Raw genomic sequence first — 18,363 nt, 5'->3', positions numbered from 1 at the left:
CCCACTTAAAACATGTAGAGGTTGACATTGGCTTCTAGGAGAGTCTAAATTTACCCTGGTCTACAAGCTCTGCATGACCAGGTTGTAGGCAACTCAAATTCCATGTGGCCACTCATTTCTGGGCCATTACCTCAGTGTTTGTACCACAACAACCCCCATCTGACCAGGGAACTGTTTCCTTTCCTCTAAATTGTCTGTACCCTGATTCTCCCACTGGAAAAAGGTCTGCCTCAGAGTCCCAACAGCTCCCAGTGCTTCTGTCTCTAACTGCCTGAATCACATGTACTTCTAATTGCCTGTCTTCTATGTCCATTCCTATAGGGAACTGCCAGAGTCGCTGGACTTCTTGGAGTCTTCCCAGTCCTGAGAACAGGGTCAGGCCATACATTGAGGCCCTTCCTTCTATCTATCACTTCCTTCCTTCTATCACTACCTCCACCCCATCCACTCCCTGAATACAGTCTCATGGCCCCATCCCCTCCCCCTAGAAGATATGGGTCACATTCCTGTGTACCACTTGCTGCCCCTCACCCCCGCATACTGCTTAAAACCCTTATGTAGTTTCCCTCTGTTCTCAAGTTCAAATCTTTGCTCATTAGCATGGCATTAAAGTCTCTAGCTGACTTTGCCATGCTACAAAGAGAGGAGACATTAAGAATGTGGTGGAACTGGGCACTGTAGAGACGTCTGTAATCCCAGGAACTCAAGAGGCTGAGGCAGAGTATCACAAGTTCAAGGCCAGCCTCAGCAATTTAGCCAGAGCCTGCCTCAAAATAAAAATAAAATGGGCTGGGGATGGAGCTCAGTGGTTAAGCACCCCTGGGTTCAATCCCCAGGACAAGAGGCAGGGAGAAGACACCCTGGGGAGTGGCAGAAAAGCCTGAAACAATTTCCTTATAACTTGAAAAATATGAGAGGCTTCTATTGACATATGGGGTATCTTCCAAAAATTCCTGTATATCAAGGCTCTGAGTAGGCTGAATATTTTTAGGATAGCTGGTGGTTCCCAGCTTTGTGAATTTCGCCAAGTAAATTTCTTTTTTTTTATTTTATTCATTTGAAATTTTGGGAACAGTAGTGTTGCCAACTTTTTATTTTGCAAAGTAAGTACATTAAACAAAACACTGCGATCTTTGCAGGAAATAAAGGACTTTTGTATTCCAAAAAAGTTCACGATTTCAGAATAAAGGTCAGTACTCTAGTGTTTTATTTTTTTTTTGGGGGGGGGGGAGGGGGACATTTGTCCAAACAAGTCTTTGTCTCTTAATTGGCTCGCACAGCAGGAGCATGGTGGAAGTCAGAGTGTTTTTTTCCATCTCTTACCCAGCTAGGATCCTAGAGGGCCATGAGTGAGTGACGCCCCCTTGAGGGACTCGCTGAAACATAGTATTGAGGGTGGGTTTAGAGGCAGTTGGGAGCAAGAACAGGAACTCTGCTTTAGTGATAGCACTGTGATTTTATTTATTCTGGGAGGCTGCAGAGGCTCAGGGACCCTGAGATAACAGCTGTTTTGCAATTTAGAACACATCCTCCCTTGAACACAGTGTGTGATGAGATTTGGGAATACCGAGCTGGCCCTCAGGAGCCTACTGAACTCACATTAGTGTAAACCTCCCAGTCTTATCTGTGTGTCTGCTGTGCTCTCAGGCTAGCTTGGTGGACATTTGTCCACGCCACACTTCTCTGCGTGGGCCAGAGCTGGGGAAAGGCAGGCATTTTAGGAGTGGGGCTTGGAGGACCAAATGGTTTTTCCAATTGGTGACAATTTTCAGGGCATGAGAAATTCAGGTGTAGCAAGATGGTGGGAGCTGGGCACAGTGTCACACACCTATAATCCCAATGGCTCAGGAGGCTGAGGCAGGAGGATTGTAAGTTCAAAGCCAGCCTCAGCAAAAATGAGGTGCTAAGTAACTCAGTGAGACTCTGTCTCTAAAGTATAAAAAGGGATGTTGCTCAGTGGTTAAGTGCTCCTGGGGAGGGGGAAAAGAGGGTGGGGACAAGGGGAGGGAGTATGGTGGAGTCAGGCTTGGCCATGAGTTGGTCCCAGAACTCAGGTGTATTGACAATGGGAAGTATGTGTGCATGTGTTGCAGGTACAGATCATGATTTCTAAGTGTAGAATTTTCTATATGTATATAAATTTCATGCTTACTTTCAATTCAGCAAGGTAGCAGCAATCCAATTGAGTTCCACCTCATACATTCATCAGATAGACTCATATTAACCCAATTTACAAGACACAGAGAGACAAACTAGGTTCCATATGCATCATAACATAAAGGGAGAGTTATCTGGTGTTACCGCTGTTTACCAGTGATGAGTCCTTGCTTCCCCAAATGCTGAAGTATAACACCAGAGAAGCACACAGAGGCAAGTGTAGAGTGCAAAGTGGAAGGCTTTATTAAAGGACAGCAGAATTAAAGGACAGAAGTCTTTACTTCTCCCTGGGCAGAATCCATGAAAGGGCGAAGTCTTCCCTTTTTTACAGCTAAGGTCTTCTTTCAGCTTTCCCACACTCATTTCCTTTGTTTCCCTTCATCTTTCAGTGCTAGAATGCAGATGGGAAGGCCAAAAGGAGGGCATAGGTGGGCTGAAGGAGTAATCTGAGCAGGAAGGGCCTGGGGTGGTTTTTGGTTAGCACCTCCCTGTTTACTGGGAGCTACTTCATTAACAGTTCCTTAGGATGGGTTCTGGGCCTTGGGGACATTAACATTTCAATTTCCCCAAGTGCAGCTCTGGTTTCCTGGACTCCATTCTCAATCATGGTCTCCATTTTCTTTACTAAATATTAGACCCAGATTTACCTAACTACACTAACTTCCTATCTTTGAATCTGGCTTCATTGGTACGATAACTGATCTTGGGCATTTTCAATATTTTAATGAATGAGTTTTTTTTTGAGTAAGTGTGTAAGGGTAAAAGAAATTGAAGTTAAAGTGTAAAAGACCGGGTGTTGTAAAGTTTCTAAGCTGCAAAGCCTGAGTTAAAATGTAAAGGACCAGGTATTGTTAAGTTCCTATGCTACACCTAAAACCTGAAATTCCTGTAGCTGTTAGGACAATTCCCAGGACTGCCCAGTAAATATTCCCCCTGACCATCTAGTTGTTTAATAACCTAGGACCCTGTGCAGCTTGGCACGTAGGCATCTCAGGGCCCAAACCAATCAGTTTGAATGTACCCCCTTCTTAGGATTGACCTATCACTCCCTCCCGACCTGTTCCCGCCAATGAATGTACTAATCATGTTCAAGAATTGTTGTTCGATTTTCCCGCGCCTCATGATGATTTGCTCTGATGTATGCAAAGTCCCCGCCCTCCCCAAAAAGTGTACTTAAGCACTGCTTAACCTCTACTCGGGGCTCTTGGCCGCTCTCACTTCTTGAGTGAGCCTGGAGCCCCAGCGCGCTGGATTGGATCCTCAATAAACCCCCTTTTGCTGTTGCATGAGCCGCGGTCTCTTGGTGGTCTCTTCCTCCGACGTCCGCCGGACCCTTACAAGTGTCTTTTGGCACATGATAACCATTGTCCTTTTCTCTTGGTTTTTATTCCTGTATGAGAACAGGTCATTTTTTTGTGTGTGTGCTTATCATATGTTCTAGAGAAGCATTCTTTTGAGGTTCCACATCTTTACCACTCAATATAAATTCATGCCATTGTTCAATTTGCTGGAATGGAGGTTAGCAATCTTTTTCTGTAAAGGGCTAGATAGCAAATATTTTAGGCATTGTGGGCCCTGTAGTCTCTGTTCCAAGTACTCATTTCTGCTGTGGTAGCACAAAGGCAGCCATAGAAAATACAGAAAATAATGGCCATGGCTGTGTTCCCATAAACTTCATAGCCCTGAAATTTGAATTTTGTATTAATGTTTTATTTCATAAAATACTTGAGTTTTTGGCAATAATTTTAAAATGTAAAAAGTACTCTTAGCTGGGAGGTTGCACAAAATAGTGGGTGAGCCAGATTTGGCCCACAGATTGCAGTGTGTAACCTGCCCCTGAGCTAGAAGATAGTCCTATCACACATTACTATGGCAGGCATTTGGCTGGCGGGTTCAGTTGTCTCTGATGCACATGTAGCAGAGTTTCGGTTGGGTGTCACACTGCCTGCTGACTGAGATGGCCTCACCTTAGGGGTTGTACTTTCCACAGCATTTACCCATCACAGTCTGAAGGGCTCCTATAGATCATGAAGTGTAGTGGTCCATTAGTAGAAGTCACCACCAAGGTCAGACAGTTAAATAATGGCCCAGGGCATCTAGATTTAGTGGAAAAATTGGGGGCATTTCTACAGTCTGGAATACACAGTAACCTCCCACAGTCAACAGTAGCCAATATTTCTTCAGCTGTTACAACAAGTAATAATTCTACCATCATCACTGTGTGCTAGGTTGCCCACTTTTCAGGTCCAGCCAGTATTTGTACCACATCTGGTACTAAAGTACAAATTCTTAGCCATTTATTGACTAGGCTTCCTCCTTTTTTGTTGGTGGCAGGAGGACTTCCTCCTTTGATGCTGTGGGCCTGGGACTGGCTTCCTCCTCAACCTCAAGGAACCGCTTAGCTCATTCACCCTCCTTAATTATTGCAGTGATGCATAAGGTCATTGTAAGTAATAAAATATAAAGGTAAATGCCTGAAATGTGCCATGTGTAAGAGTGCCAGTTCAGTGACTGCAGCTACTTCTGTTCATTCTCTAGCTCATGTAACAAAATAAACACTGCTTTGAAAATCAGAAGACTGACTCCTTACACACCATTTGGTTTTTTGCAGCCCCAGGATTCAGAGCAATGGATGGAAGCTGAGGAGGCAGGGAGAACCACTGCAGGTCTGGCGGGGCACAGGAAGGCTGCCTAATGGGCATTTGGGGAAAGTGGCAGTAGTCGCTCTGTAAGAAAGATGTGGTCCAGGACCTTCTGTGAACCATAATGGCAGGGACAGGCTCAATGCTGTCACTCCAGAGCACAGTGGCGCTTTCTCTTTGTCCTTGAATGTTACTTGCAGCTGGGGCTCTTCTACAAAGCTTTCACGGAAAGGTTGCAGGGGGGCATCTTGCTGTCCGTGGTGGTGTCACAATCTGATTTCTCTCCATCTGGGAGATGATCTCCATCTGCGGGTGTTCATGGGAAAGGACTGCAGTGCGTTTGTTGGTAATGGGGTTTTCCAGATCGATTCTGCAGTTGTGAACTTGCACTTTCAGCGCACTCAGAAAGCCTAGGGAGTGCTGACCCTGGCCCTACACCAAGTCTCCGGAGCAGGAGGCGCTCTGCCTCTGGGCCGGTCCCGTTTCCTCTCATCCGCCCTGGCACCCCCAGGCCGCTGCCTGCTGACCGCGGTCAGACACGAAAAAAACGGCACCTTTTCTTTACTTTTGAGACAGGGTTCACTACATCTTCCTTCAGGGAGCAGCGAAAGGCTCTTATGCTCGGTTCTGGAGCGGCGGCTGGAGGGGTCCCCGGGGAACAGTCTTTCTTGGGGAGAACTTCAGGGCCAGAAGGGGAAGAGTCCTGGCCAAGGTCACCGAGCTGGCAGACGCTCCGACACGTGCACTCAGGCCTGGGGGGAGTCACCGCACACGCCCGCCACGGCAGCCTCAGGCTCTCGGCCTCAGGCGACTTATTACTCCCTGCCCACCCGCCCCTAAGTGCTTTCAATGGCCGGAACCAGGAGGGAAGGGGTGTGCGGGCCGCGCCCCAGAAATCAGACCGCTCCACCACTGGGAGCCTGCGGCCCCGCCTCCCGGCATTGGCCACGCCCATCGCCCCCGCCCTCAGACTGCGGCCCCGCTACAGAGACCCAAGCCTGGTCCCGCCCCGCCGGCCTTGCCCCTGCCGCGTCGCCCGCAGGCGCCAGCACTCGCGCGTCCCCTTCCCTGGCCCTTCCGGGGCCGCGCAGCGCGCACCGGCTCTGGGCGGGGCCTTGCAGTGGTAGCAGGGCTCCTCCTCCTGCTCCTCCTCGACCTGCCCCTCGGGTCCTCTCGCGCTGTCCTCCTCTGGGGCCCCTCCGCCTTGTCCCAGCCATGGTGGCCTGGCGCTCGGCGGTCCTTGTCTCCCTCGCTTTCTTCTTGGCTATCCTGGTCCAGAGAGGTAAGGCAGGCGGGGGACGCGTGTGGACCCCGCCCTGGGGGCCCCGGGTCGCTCTGTGCTTGAGCGGCCCGACCCCCGCCTCGCAGGCCTGAGGCTGAGGCACCAGGCTGTGCTGGGCGGAGGTGCGGGGTGCGACCATGCCGGGATCAGTGTAGCTGGAGAGGAAACATGGGGCCTCTCTTGGTGCTGAGCTACAGACCAGGAGATTGGCCTCCGCTAAAATCCTGAACAAGCAGGTGTCACCACTGGTGACAACAGCTGTCCTCACGAGTTTACCTTAGGGAAAGCCTTGGAAAGAGCAGTCATCTTCGAAAAGTGTGTGGGGCCACCTGCAGCAAAAGCACCTGGGGAACTTACTGGGCAGATTCCTATACCTTTGTGTTGGGATTGCGGTGGGGCTGGGGTGGGGGTGGAGGTGGAGGGCGCGACGTGTAGGTATAACCAGCTCCCTAGATGCTTTTGGTATCTGCTTCAGGTTTCAAGCTTTGGTCATATTTTGCCAAGGAAGAGGAGAGAGAAATTTCGCTGAATCAAGGGTGCAAGGTTCTTAGACTCTGTACTACTCAAAGTGTGGGCCAGGGCCCAACCGCATTGGCATCACCAGGGAGATTGTTAGAAATGCAGCATCATATGCCCTGTCCCTGACCCACTGAGTCAGATTCGGTGTTTTATTTAGCTTTTTAACTAGGTCCCTGGATAATTTACAGGCACATTCAAGTTTGAGAAGCATTGTCTTAGAATAAATGCAATCTGTGGTTAAAAATAGGGTCTTAAAACATGTACCAGCAGAATCTTCTTAAACTTATTTATATCCCATCTCCACATCAGAAAAGTGGTCTAAGGGAAACTCTGCAATTTGAGCACTGAATTGTGCTCTGAGCTTCATGAAAATGAAGGTAAATCCAACTAGTGAAAAACATGAGCTCAGAAAAGAAAAGCTTTCACATGGTATTGAGTTCTACTAAAATTTATGTCACATATCAGGAACTCTGGAAAACAGTGGACAGTACTAGCCAATGTAGGTTTGCAAAAGATGCAGAAATGTTTTCATGTGGGTCATCTTCCTGCATTTGATACAAGAAGAGCCATTCAACATTCTTCAAAGATGTCAGGCTTGGTTCTAGGAACTGATGATATAGAAGTGAACAAAACTAAGACTGTCTTCCTGAAGCTGACCTCCATGTTGGAGGGAAAAAAAACAACTACACACATCTGTTCTATAGAATATATTGTTAGTGCTATGAAGAAACATAAAGCAGGTTATAGGGATAAAGTGTTTTAGAATTTTCCCTTTCATTTTCTACTTTGGGAATACAATTTATTCTGTCTAATATGTATTTGTGGAGAAAAGTATACAGTTGTGCCCCTCTTATCCTCGGGAGATACATTTCAAGACTCCCATTGGATGCTTCAAACCATAAATAGTATATACATGGTTCAGTAAACCCTGTATATACCATGTTGTATACTGTATTCCAGGCAGCATTGCCACAGAGTACCAAGTTAATTTGTCCTTCCATGTCCTTTTCCCTGGTGCCTCATTTACATCACTGATCTTTTTTTCTCTTTCTACATTTATTATTGCTGCATAATAGTTGCACATAATGATGGGATTTGATGTTACATATTGGTAAATGCACACAATATAACAATATAATTTGACCAATTTTACTCCCCAGCATTTAACCCGTCCCTCCACTCCTCCCACCCCTTGGTCCATTTCTTCCACTGATTTCCCTTTGATTTTCATGAGATCCACCCCACTTTTGTTTGCTTTTTTCCTCTCTAGCTTCCACAAATGAGAGAAAACATATGACCCTTAACCTTCTGTGTTTGATTATTTCACTTAACATGATGGTCTCTAGTTCCATGCATTTTCCTGCAAATGCCATACTTTTGTTTTTCTTCATGGCTGAATAAAACTCCACTGTGTATAAATATACCACATTTTCTTTATCCTTCTATCCATTGAAGATACCTAGGCTGGTTCCATAGTTTGGCTGCTGTGAATTGTGCTGCTATAAACATGGGTATGCATGTATCACTGTAGTGTGATTACTTTAATTCTTCAGGGTAAATACTGAGGATTGCTATAGGTGGGTCATATGGTGGTTGCATGCTTAGTTTTTTGAGAACCTCCATACTGTTTTCCATAGTGGTTGTACTAGTTTACAGTTTCACCAACAGTTTTTCTCCACATCCTTTCTAACATTTATTATTACTTGTATTTTTTTTTTTTACTTTACTAATAGGATATCTTTATTGCTGTTTTCATCTTCCTGGATTACCTTTTCTGGAAATTCATTTATTAAGTTATCAAAATTTAAAGGAATTTCATTTTCTCTTTTAGTACAAAAGAGCATCTTTTTACTATTATCTTAATTGTATATATTTATGGTGTTCAGTGTGATAATCTAACACTAAGATTTAAAGTTAGTAATAACCCGGTCAGGCTAGTTAGCATCTCCTTAAATTCCTTTGTTTTTGATTAAGACAGTAACTGTGCATTTGCGGTGGGCGGTTCTGACGGCACTATGTGTTCTGATCAAGTCGGGGTCATTAACCCTTCCCTCTGCTTCCCTCTCCTTACTTCCTGTTTTGGGGCTTGGAGGTCCTCTTCTGTTATTCCTAAGATATGCAAGGTATGGAGACTAGTCACCTGGTGTCCTGCAGAACACAGAACCTGGCACCCCGTCCCATGTTTTAGTTCTGATCATCTGCCACCTCCTCTTTCCTTCCCCAGCCTTTAGGAATTGCTGTCCTACATTCCGATACACTCTTTTCACCTTGTACCTATGAGAACACAACAGAACTTGTCCTTCCATGTCTGACATTTCAGGCACATTCAAGTGTGGAGGGCCTACCTTGCACCTGTGCCTCTGACATAATGTCCTCAGCACTGTCCAATTTCCTGCAAATGATGGAATGTCATTTTTTATGGCTGGATAATATTCCACTGTGCATACATACCATTTTCTTTGCCATCCTTTCATTGGTGGGCATCTGGGTTAATCCCACTTCTTGGCTATTGTGAATTGTGCAGCAATAAGCATGGGAATGTGGGTATCTCTTTGACAGGCTTTGTTTCCTTTGGATATACCCCCAAAGTGAGATTTCTGACTCATCCATAGGTCTATTTTTAGTGGTTTGAGGAGCCTTCATGCTGCCGTTTTCCACATCAGCTGCGCTAATTCACATTCCCGCCAATGGGGCAGGAGCATTCTCTGTCTCTGCCTCCTCGCCAGCGATTGGTATGCTCTCCTTGTGGTTTTGATCTGCACTTTCCCGATGATATTGAGGTTGAGCATTTTCTCATGAATTCGAGCAACTTCGCTTTCTGTTGATAGGATCGCAGGCAACCTCTCCTTTCACAGATGCAAGATCACAAGGAACTGTTGGTGATTTTTAATTTTGAAAGATTTTTCTGCTGATGCAACTGTTACCAAAACTGCTAAGAGCCTTTCATAGGTTGTGACCGCATTGGGATGAATTTCTGATAAATTACTTCAAGATATAAGGTTGAGTACAGCTAGAGCCGAGAGTTCTTGCAAAATGATTTTTCTAAAAATATGTAACTCTCTGTACAATTGAGTTTGTGTTAGCTTGGCTCTGATTTAAAATTCAAATTCTTTTTTTTAAAAAGAGAGAGAGAGAGAGAGAGAGGAGATTTTTTTTTTTTAATATTTATTTTTTAGTTATTGGCAAACACAACATCTTTGTTTGTATGTGGTGCTGAGGATGGAACCCGGGCCGCATGCCAGGCGAGTGCGCTACTGCTTGAGCCACATCCCCAGCCCTAAAATGCAGATTCTTACAGTGGTGTTTTAATGCTTCCCCTGAGCTTTGCTGTTACCTGGGCAGGAGGCACAAGGAACCAGGTGGCATCACTACTTGAATACCATTCCCGAAGTCGGGGTAGGCCTTAGATGGCTGTGTCTTAAGTGAACAGGAAGAGCTACCGCTAGCTGTCCCTCCTCTTTACTGGCCAGTCACCTCCCCAGGGCCACACACTGCAGCCACCACCTTGCTAGTGCTGCCCCCAGCAGCAGCCTGGGCCTAGGACTTGGCCCCGCCAACCCTGCTGCAGCCAGACTGTGTGGAGGGTCTACCTTGTACCTGTGCCTCTGACCATGTGTCCCTGCTGACAGGCACATCCTCTTGTACCACCAGGCGTCCTCACAAAGCACGGGTGCAAAGACACACTGGTTAGGAATGCCACGGGGGCCAGCAGAGCATCTGCTTCTCACTTCCTGCTCCCTCTGAGGGGAGTCCTGTGTGGCTCAGGCCTCCAGACTCATGGCTGGCCTCCAGCCTCGTGGCTAGCCCCCGCCACCAGGGACTGTGTGTTGAAACCCATGACGTCCTTCACCAGGGGTCCTGCAGACAGGCCCACCACCTGAGCCTGCCTGATCGGCCATGGCCACCTGACACAGGGCATGGAGGGGCCTCTGGCACAGTCCTCCTCACCTGTGCCAAACCCAGGGTCTGCCCTGCGGGACAGATCTCAGCCTGTGTCCCCTGTCCTCCAGCCCACCCCGCCCACTCTCAAAATCATCTTTACTCCTCTGATGGGTCCCGATCCAAGGCCTCCTCTCCTGCGCCTCTGCTCACTTTACTTTGTGGTTCGACTCCTCAGTGGAATCACAGTTGTCAGCATTCGGTGTGGTCAGCACTCAGCGTGGTCGGCACTACTTGTATTCTTGATGACTGCTATTCTGACTGGTGTGAGATGAAATATCAGTGTAGTTGATTTTCATTTTCTTAATTGCTAATGATGTTGGACATTTTCTATATATTTGTTGGCCATTTGTATTTCTTCTTTTGAGAAGTATCTGCTTAATTCATTTGTCCCTTTATTAATTGCATTATTTGATTTTCTAGTATTAAGTTGTTTTTTTTTTTTTAAATTTTTTAGTTGTAGTTGGACACAATGCCTTTATTTTTATTTATTTATCTTTATGTGGTGCTGAGGATTGGACCTAGGGCCTCGCACGTGCTAGGTGAGCACTCTACCGCTGCTACAGCCCCAGCTCTCTGGTGTTAAGTTTTTGAGTTGTTTATATATTGTAGATATTAACTCTGTGTCAAAGATCTTCCATTCTGTAGGTTCTTTTTCCACATTCCTAATTGTTTCCCTTGTTATGCAAAAGCCTTTTAATTTGATGCCATCCCATTTATTAACTGTCAGCCCACATCACTACTCTTCAACTTTGGTACCATTAGGAAGTAAAATAAGAGTTACTTGAACACAAGCACCGCAATACTTCCACTGTTGATCTGATAACCCTACTAAGCTACTAAGTGACTTGTTAATGGGTACTGCATACAATTTAAAACTTGAATCATTTATTTCTGGATTTTCCATTTAACATTTTCAGTCCACAGTTGACCACCAATAACTGAAACTAAGGAAAGAAAATCCTCAGAAGGTGAAACCATAGATAAGGTGTGTATTATAATCTTTGATTGATTTGCCTCTAATAGCATAGAATTTGAAAGATGAATATACATGATCGAGTGTCAGCTTTTCACTGTTTTGAGATATACCTAATTGATTTAGGAGGTGCTGAAGGAGACTGAGAACCAGTGCAACCATTTTACAGTGAGAAAAGAGGCATAGAAAGGTGAAGTAACTTGTCTCAGATCATCCAGTAAGATTAATTGGCATAGTTAAGATTTTATCCCAGGCTTGCCCGACTCCACAATCACAACCTTTAAGCACTAGACATTATGGCTTTATACCTGGAGGCTGTCCCACTTCTACCACTTAGTTGCTTTGGGAAAATGAGTTCTCTAAACCTGTTTGCTCAACCATATAATGCCTGATAATTCACAAAGATATCTTGGGACCAGGAATGTGTCATTCTTAGATCTGAAGCTTGCTACCAGCTACTACCTCCTGAGTGCTTGCTGTGTGGCACAGATATCACATAACTTGTTTTTAATTGCCCCAATAATTTTGCAGGTTATGTATTATCCTTGCCTTACAGATGAGGGGATCCTGATCACATAGCTCAGAAGAAATAGAGCCAGGATTACAACCCAGATAGCACTGCTACCTAGTGATCTTTTTTTGTTGTTGTTTAAATTAAGAATGCTGAACCAGATACAGGTTCATTTCAAGGTAGGGACCCAGTTTTCTGGATCTTTTGTCCAAAATAAGATTTTTTGCATTGGCAGTCTGCTCCAGGATCTGGCCAGTTAGCCTCAGCTGCTGCATGGAAATGAAGAAGTTGCACTCGAGGAGAGCCCTGCCTCACTGAACACCTGCTTTGTGTCTCTTCAAAGTGTTCAGTGAAGGCACTGGTTGGCTCTCCTTGAGTGCAACTTCTTGGTCCCAGTCCTTAATGATAGGTATGACTTAACAACCCCAGCAGACCTCAGAGGGCTCACAGGATATCAGGGCATAATTTGTGAAATCCCTCCAGGCTTTGGCAAGTAGAGACAGGCATAAATAAATTCCTTTACAGGAATGTAAAAGGTAGTTAATTAGTTATCCTTGTTCTAATTACAGAGGGGTATTCAGTTCAGAGGGGGCAACTGTAGGCACCGAGGAAATGTCTGAAGTTTTCCCAATAGAGGTGACACAATAAGGCCTCTCCTTTTGGCTGTTCAGAGGGATATGAGGGTGAGGATCTGGATTTGGTCCTGGTGAGTTCAGAAAAGATACCTTCCAGATATGCTGACTTTCCTGTTCCCAGTTCTGTTCCCTACCCGGTGTTTTTGCCTTTCTTGCCTTGTGCACTCTTCCTTTTTGCACTTTGCATGTTATTCCTCCTCTAGGGTGCTGAGGAGCCTGGCTCAAGGGGTTCCTGACCTCCAACCCAGAACAAGCCCTTCCTGAGGCCTGCTGAGAGGTCTAGTGATGGGCGAATTGTGGCTTGCATGTCGAAGCATTACATCATCATAAACAGTTATGAAGAGCTGATGGCAAAATCTTTCCCATACATAGGTGTTAGTTTACATGCAAAAGGGAAGCAGGGGAATTGAGGAAGCAGGGGGAATTAAGGTTGCTAGGTGTCTGTCCTTAAAATAAGGTTATTCTAGATTATTCAGGTGAGCCTAATGTGATCACACAGGTCCTTTAAATATGGAAGATGGAGGCAGAAGAGTCAGTGTCAGTCATGCCATGAGAAAGCGACTTGACTGACCATTGCTGGCTTTCAAGGGTCCAGGAGCCAGAATGTAAGTGGCCTTTAGAAACCAGAAAGGGCAAGGATTGGTTTCTCCCCTGCAGCTTCCAGAAGTAACCATCCCTGCTGACACTCTGATCTTAGCTTAGTGAGACTCGGATTGGACCTCTGACTTCCAGAACTGTTAAGATAAATATGCTGGGCTGGGGCTGTGGTTCAGTGGTAGAGCACGCTCGCCTAGCATGCGTGAGGCACTGTGTTCGATCCTCAGCACCACATAAAAATAAAATAATAATAAAATAAAGATATTGTGCCCACCTATAACTAAAAATAAATATTAAAAAACATAAATATGCATTGTTTTAAATCTTTAAGTTTATTATGTTTTGTTAAAGCAGAAATAAGGACAGAAGCTAAGAGTTAGATATTAGCATTTTCTTCATCTTTGAAAAATGAGTATGTGATGTTTCCTTACATTGTTGTAAATCAATCACCAGTATGGTCTAAGTTCAGGATTTTGAAATAAATATTCTTGGTGTAGCAGCAAGTGTTTAGAAACACTTTGGAGGGCCCTGGGGATTTCTGTTGCTTAGTTTGATTCTGAACTGCTTTATAAGGAGACTGGAGATGGATTTTGCATTTGAATGTGGCTCTTGCTGTAGGCCATCTACAGTGGAGTCCTGCAGTCTAGGGCCGGCAGACCATAGATTTTATTTGTCTGAGCAATGCTTGCCCAAGGAGGAAGAGGAGGAGGAGGACTGTGTTCACCTTTCTGGCTGCCTATGTCTCAGTGTTGTGGCTTTTGCCTGCCTTTGCTGACTCCCTGTCTCCCAAGGTGGGTGAGGGCAGAAGATCAGGGTAGGAGTGTGTGCACCTGGACTCCTCTTAGCTTCCTACTTTGCTTCTTATAAGATGGCAGGGGACTCTACAGCTATAAAATGGCTTTGAAAACTGTGGTAGTTGAATCTGCAAGTAAGGGGCCTCTATTCAGTGAACCTCTGTTCAATGCCATCTGGCTGGCATTGCTAGGTGGATCTATTTGGAATCGTTTTTCAAATTAGAGGAGATGCCCTCTGCAGAAAGTATTGCTGCAGTCTGGAATTCATTACCATTGAAACAGTGCCAAGGACCAGCTGGGGCTCATTTTGATATTAAAAAAAAATTATTCCCTTTTCAGCTAGACTGGGATGATGGAACTGTTAAGTATTTCTTTTGCCCTAAGGACACTTTGAGACACTGAGGGAACCTGAACCAAACTGGAAGCCAGGAGACCAGAGAAACCACTGATGCAGCTAATGCCAATCACACCTAGAGCTCATTACATATCTGCTAATGCATAGATGAGTGGTCATTAAACCACTCTGTGGGTTAAACATGACTAAAACATGCACCTGCACTCAAAAAGCTTATAGTCCAGACTGCTCTAAAAGCAAAGGTCCATAATAACTGTCATATGTGTTTTAAGAGACATGAGGATTCCACTGTTACTGCAGTGGTATCTGAACAGAAGACTCCCTTTTTCTTTGAGTTTTCATCTGCTGCATAATCAACCTCTGCAACCTAGTGGCTTGAACAGCACCCGTTTTACTATGTTCATAGATTTAATAGGTCGAGAGTTCAGACGAATGCAGTAGAGATGGCCTGTCTCTTGTCTATAGTGTCTGGAGTCCCAGCTAGGAAATTGCCCTTGTCTTGTCAACCAGAAATGACTGCAGATATTGTCCAGTATGCCCTCAAGGGCTAAATGTCTCCTGGTTGTAAACAACTACTATAGATCTCTCTCTCTCTCTCTCAAACAACTACTATAGATCTCTCTCTCTCTCTCTCTCTCTCTCTCTCTCTCTCTCTCTCTGTGTGTGTGTGTGTGTGTGTGTGTGTATTTGCAGTTGTTGGGGATGGAACCTAGGGCCTCTTGAATGCTAGTCAAGTACTGACCACGGAGCTATACCTTCAGCCCAAGACAACCTTATTCTTTCTATTTGCCCTGTCTTTTCTCAGTATTCTTCATAAGTCACTTAAGTTTTCTGTCATCATCACTTTGCCTCAGGATAGATGTGTTGTAGGAAATCAGATCACAGGCAATCCTTGTGGACTGGTATCAGCTCTGCAGACTCTAGGAATGTGCCCTAGACTCTGCGATGAGCTTTGAATTCTTCCTGTTTAGCTTAGGCCTGTCACCAATCTCCTCAGGTAGTTAGTGTTTTTCTGATTAGATTTTCACAGATGGCTCATCTCATCTTTTTCATGTTGAACCTTATTAGTTTCCATTTTAGATGACAATCTTGTCTTTTAAAATAAGTTTGATTTTTTTGAGAGTCAGAGAAAAAGAATAGCAAAATGAACCAAAGACTTACTCAGGTAGTTCATAAAAGAGATCAAATTGAACAATAAACATATGAAAAGATGATCAACCTCATTATTAATTGGAGAGATGCAAATTAAACTATAACAAGATAAAATTACATGCCGTCCAGTAGGCTAAAAATGATAATAAAATCCGACAATACCAAATGTTTACATGATTACAAGGGTAATATGTAGTTTTTGTGGTAAACACGGAAAATATAGAAAAGTGTAATGAAAACAGAAACCCCATAACCCAGGGCTAACTCCTGGTACCACATAGGAATTCAGTATTTTAATGTTTTTCTATGCAGAAAATATGTTTTTCAAGTTACTGATATATACCTTTCTTCCCTTGTTGTGAAATAGAACCTATAGAAAAATGTATAAGGCTTATATTTACAGAGAAACAGAGAAGTACAAAGTGAAAACCTGTATCACCATCAACCAGGTAGAAAAACAGAATGTTGATAACACCTAGGTGACCCGTATATTCCTCTGCTGATCACAGTACCTGTCTTCCCATCTCTGAGAGGTATCTACTACCCTGATTTTGGGGCAGTCCTTTTCTTGATTTACCTCATCCTTCTACTGCCTATGTATGCAGCCCTAAATAATGTAGTTTTGCCTGTCTTTTCTTTGGTGTGTGTGTGTGTGTGTATGGTTCCAGGGGTGGAACCTATATGGTCCCACATATGGTCTTGTGCATGCTAGGCAAGCATTCTAACACTGAGCCTCAGTTTTTCCTGTCTTTTATTTTGACTTTATAGAAATGGAATTCCACTGGCTGTAATCTTCTGTGTTTTGTGTCTTTCCCCCAGTGTTGTTGATTTTCTGTTGTGTGTAGCTGTATTCATTCATTTTCATTATTATGTATTCCACTATTTGAACATGCCCCAAGTTTGGAGGGTTTATAGAAATACATTCTTTTATTAATAGACATTTGGGTAGTTTCCAGTTTGGGACCATTTCAAGCAGCGCTGCCAGCATTCTTATGCTGATGTGCTTAGGTTTCTATTGGGCAGAAATTCTCAAACTGTGGTCTGGGAACCTTCCTGGTAGGGAGTCCCATTTCATGAGTCTGCAAGATCCAACTATTAACTATTTTCATAGTAACACTAAGATGTCATGTGTGTTTTGTACTCTCCTTCTCTCATGAATCTACAGAATGTTCCAGAGGCTATGTGATGTGTGACACAATTGATCTGATGGCTAATGGAATGTATGCTGTCCTGTGCTTTAAAAATGTTTTATGAGGCTGGGGTTGTGGCTTAATTGTAAAGTACTTGCCTAGCATTGTGAGGCACTGCATATAAATAAATAAAATAAAGGTCCATCAACAACTAATAAAACATATTTAAGGGGCTGGGGATATAGCTCAGTCAGTAGAGTACCTGCCTTGCATGCACAAGTCCCTGGGTTCGATCCCCAGCACCACAAAATAAATATATAAATAAATAAATAGGGCTGGGAACTTAGCTCAGTGGTAGAGCACTTCCGGGTTTAATCCCTGCTACACCTCCTCACCAAAAAATCTTTAAAAAAAATTATTTGGGGCTGGGGATGTGGCTCAAGCGGTAGCGCACTCGCCTGGCATGCGTGCGGCCCGGGTTCGATCCTCAGCACCACATACAAACAGAGATGTTGTGTCCGTCGAAAACTAAAAAATAAATATTAAAATTCTCTCTCTCTCTCTTTAAAAAAAAAGAAAAAAAAGAATGACACCCAATACTTACGTCCAACCTCAGCTGTACAGATGATGCTCGACTTATGTTGTTTTAAAAAAAAAAATTTAAACAAAAAATATGTTTTAGTAGCCAGGGACAATGGCAAACGCCTGTAATCCCAGTGGCTGTGGAGACTGAGGCAGGAGGATTGTGAGTTCAAAGTTAGCCTCAGCAACTTAGTGAGGCTCTAAGCAATTCAGTGAGACTCTGTCTTTAAATAAAATACAAAAAAGGGCTGGGGATGTGGCTCAGTGGTTAAGTGGCCCTGGGTTCAATCCCTGGTACCAAATAAATAAATAAATAAATAAATAAATAAATAAAATAAAATAAAATACATATGTTTTAGTTTTTAATATGATAAGCACCAGTAGATATAACCCACATAAACAAAGCTCTTTAAGCTCCTCAACAATTTTTCAGTGTAAGGGCAAAGAGTTTGAAGATCACTGCTCTTGGGTTATATGTAAGAGTGGAGATTCTGGATTTCACAATATTTGTAACTTTGGTTTTATGAAGTGGTACCAAACTGCCCACCAAATCGGTTACCTATTTATATTCCCACCAGCAAAATATCAAAGTTGCTGTTATGCCACCACCTCACCAATACTGGGTATTGTTAGAGTGCATTGTAATACTCCAGGTGGGTTTGTAGTGTTATATTATCATGATTTCATTTTCATACCTCTGATGACTATTTATTGTCCAGTTTGACTTCTTTTGTGAACTGCCTGATGAAGTCTCTGGCTCATTTTCCTGTTGGCTCCTACTCACAATGCTTTATTTTCTTGTGTTCTTGGTTGCAGTTCTCTTTTCGTTTGTTTCTTCAGGCTGTGTACTGCTCTTTCCCATTGAAATATATATGTGGGCAATCTTTGAAGCCTGGAATAATTGTACCATCTTCCAGAGATTTGTGTTCAGTTTTGTTAGTTGGTTTCTTACCTTTTCCCTTGGTTTCATCAGGACCAGGCAAGCCTTCTTTTTGGTCTTTTGGAGATGAACTTGGGAGGGGCAGGTTTGTTTCTGAGTCATGCTTACCCCGTGGGTATAATACTTTGGGGTCCCAGTTTAGTGTGGAAAGA

At 44.1% G+C, this 18,363-nt stretch overlaps 1 protein-coding gene across 2 annotated transcripts in view; it reads left to right on the top strand.

Moving 5' to 3' along the window:
* Positions 1-5,828: 5,828 nt before the first annotated feature.
* Cd99l2 (CD99 molecule like 2) overlaps positions 5,829-18,363 on the top strand; it is a 115,834-nt gene continuing 103,299 nt past the window's right edge. For both annotated transcript variants that reach the window (XM_071606594.1, XM_027954487.2), the window contains exon 1: positions 5,829-6,081. In XM_071606594.1, the coding sequence (XP_071462695.1) occupies positions 6,015-6,081 (67 nt within the window). In that variant the 5' untranslated portion in view covers positions 5,829-6,014. The remainder of the gene's footprint in view (positions 6,082-18,363) is intronic.

Source organism: Marmota flaviventris, chromosome X (assembly GCF_047511675.1).
Source record: "Marmota flaviventris isolate mMarFla1 chromosome X, mMarFla1.hap1, whole genome shotgun sequence".
Taxonomy (NCBI): Eukaryota; Metazoa; Chordata; class Mammalia; order Rodentia; family Sciuridae; genus Marmota; species Marmota flaviventris.
Note: the sequence above shows the minus strand (reverse complement) of the source record. Positions and strands in the feature narration are given on the sequence as shown.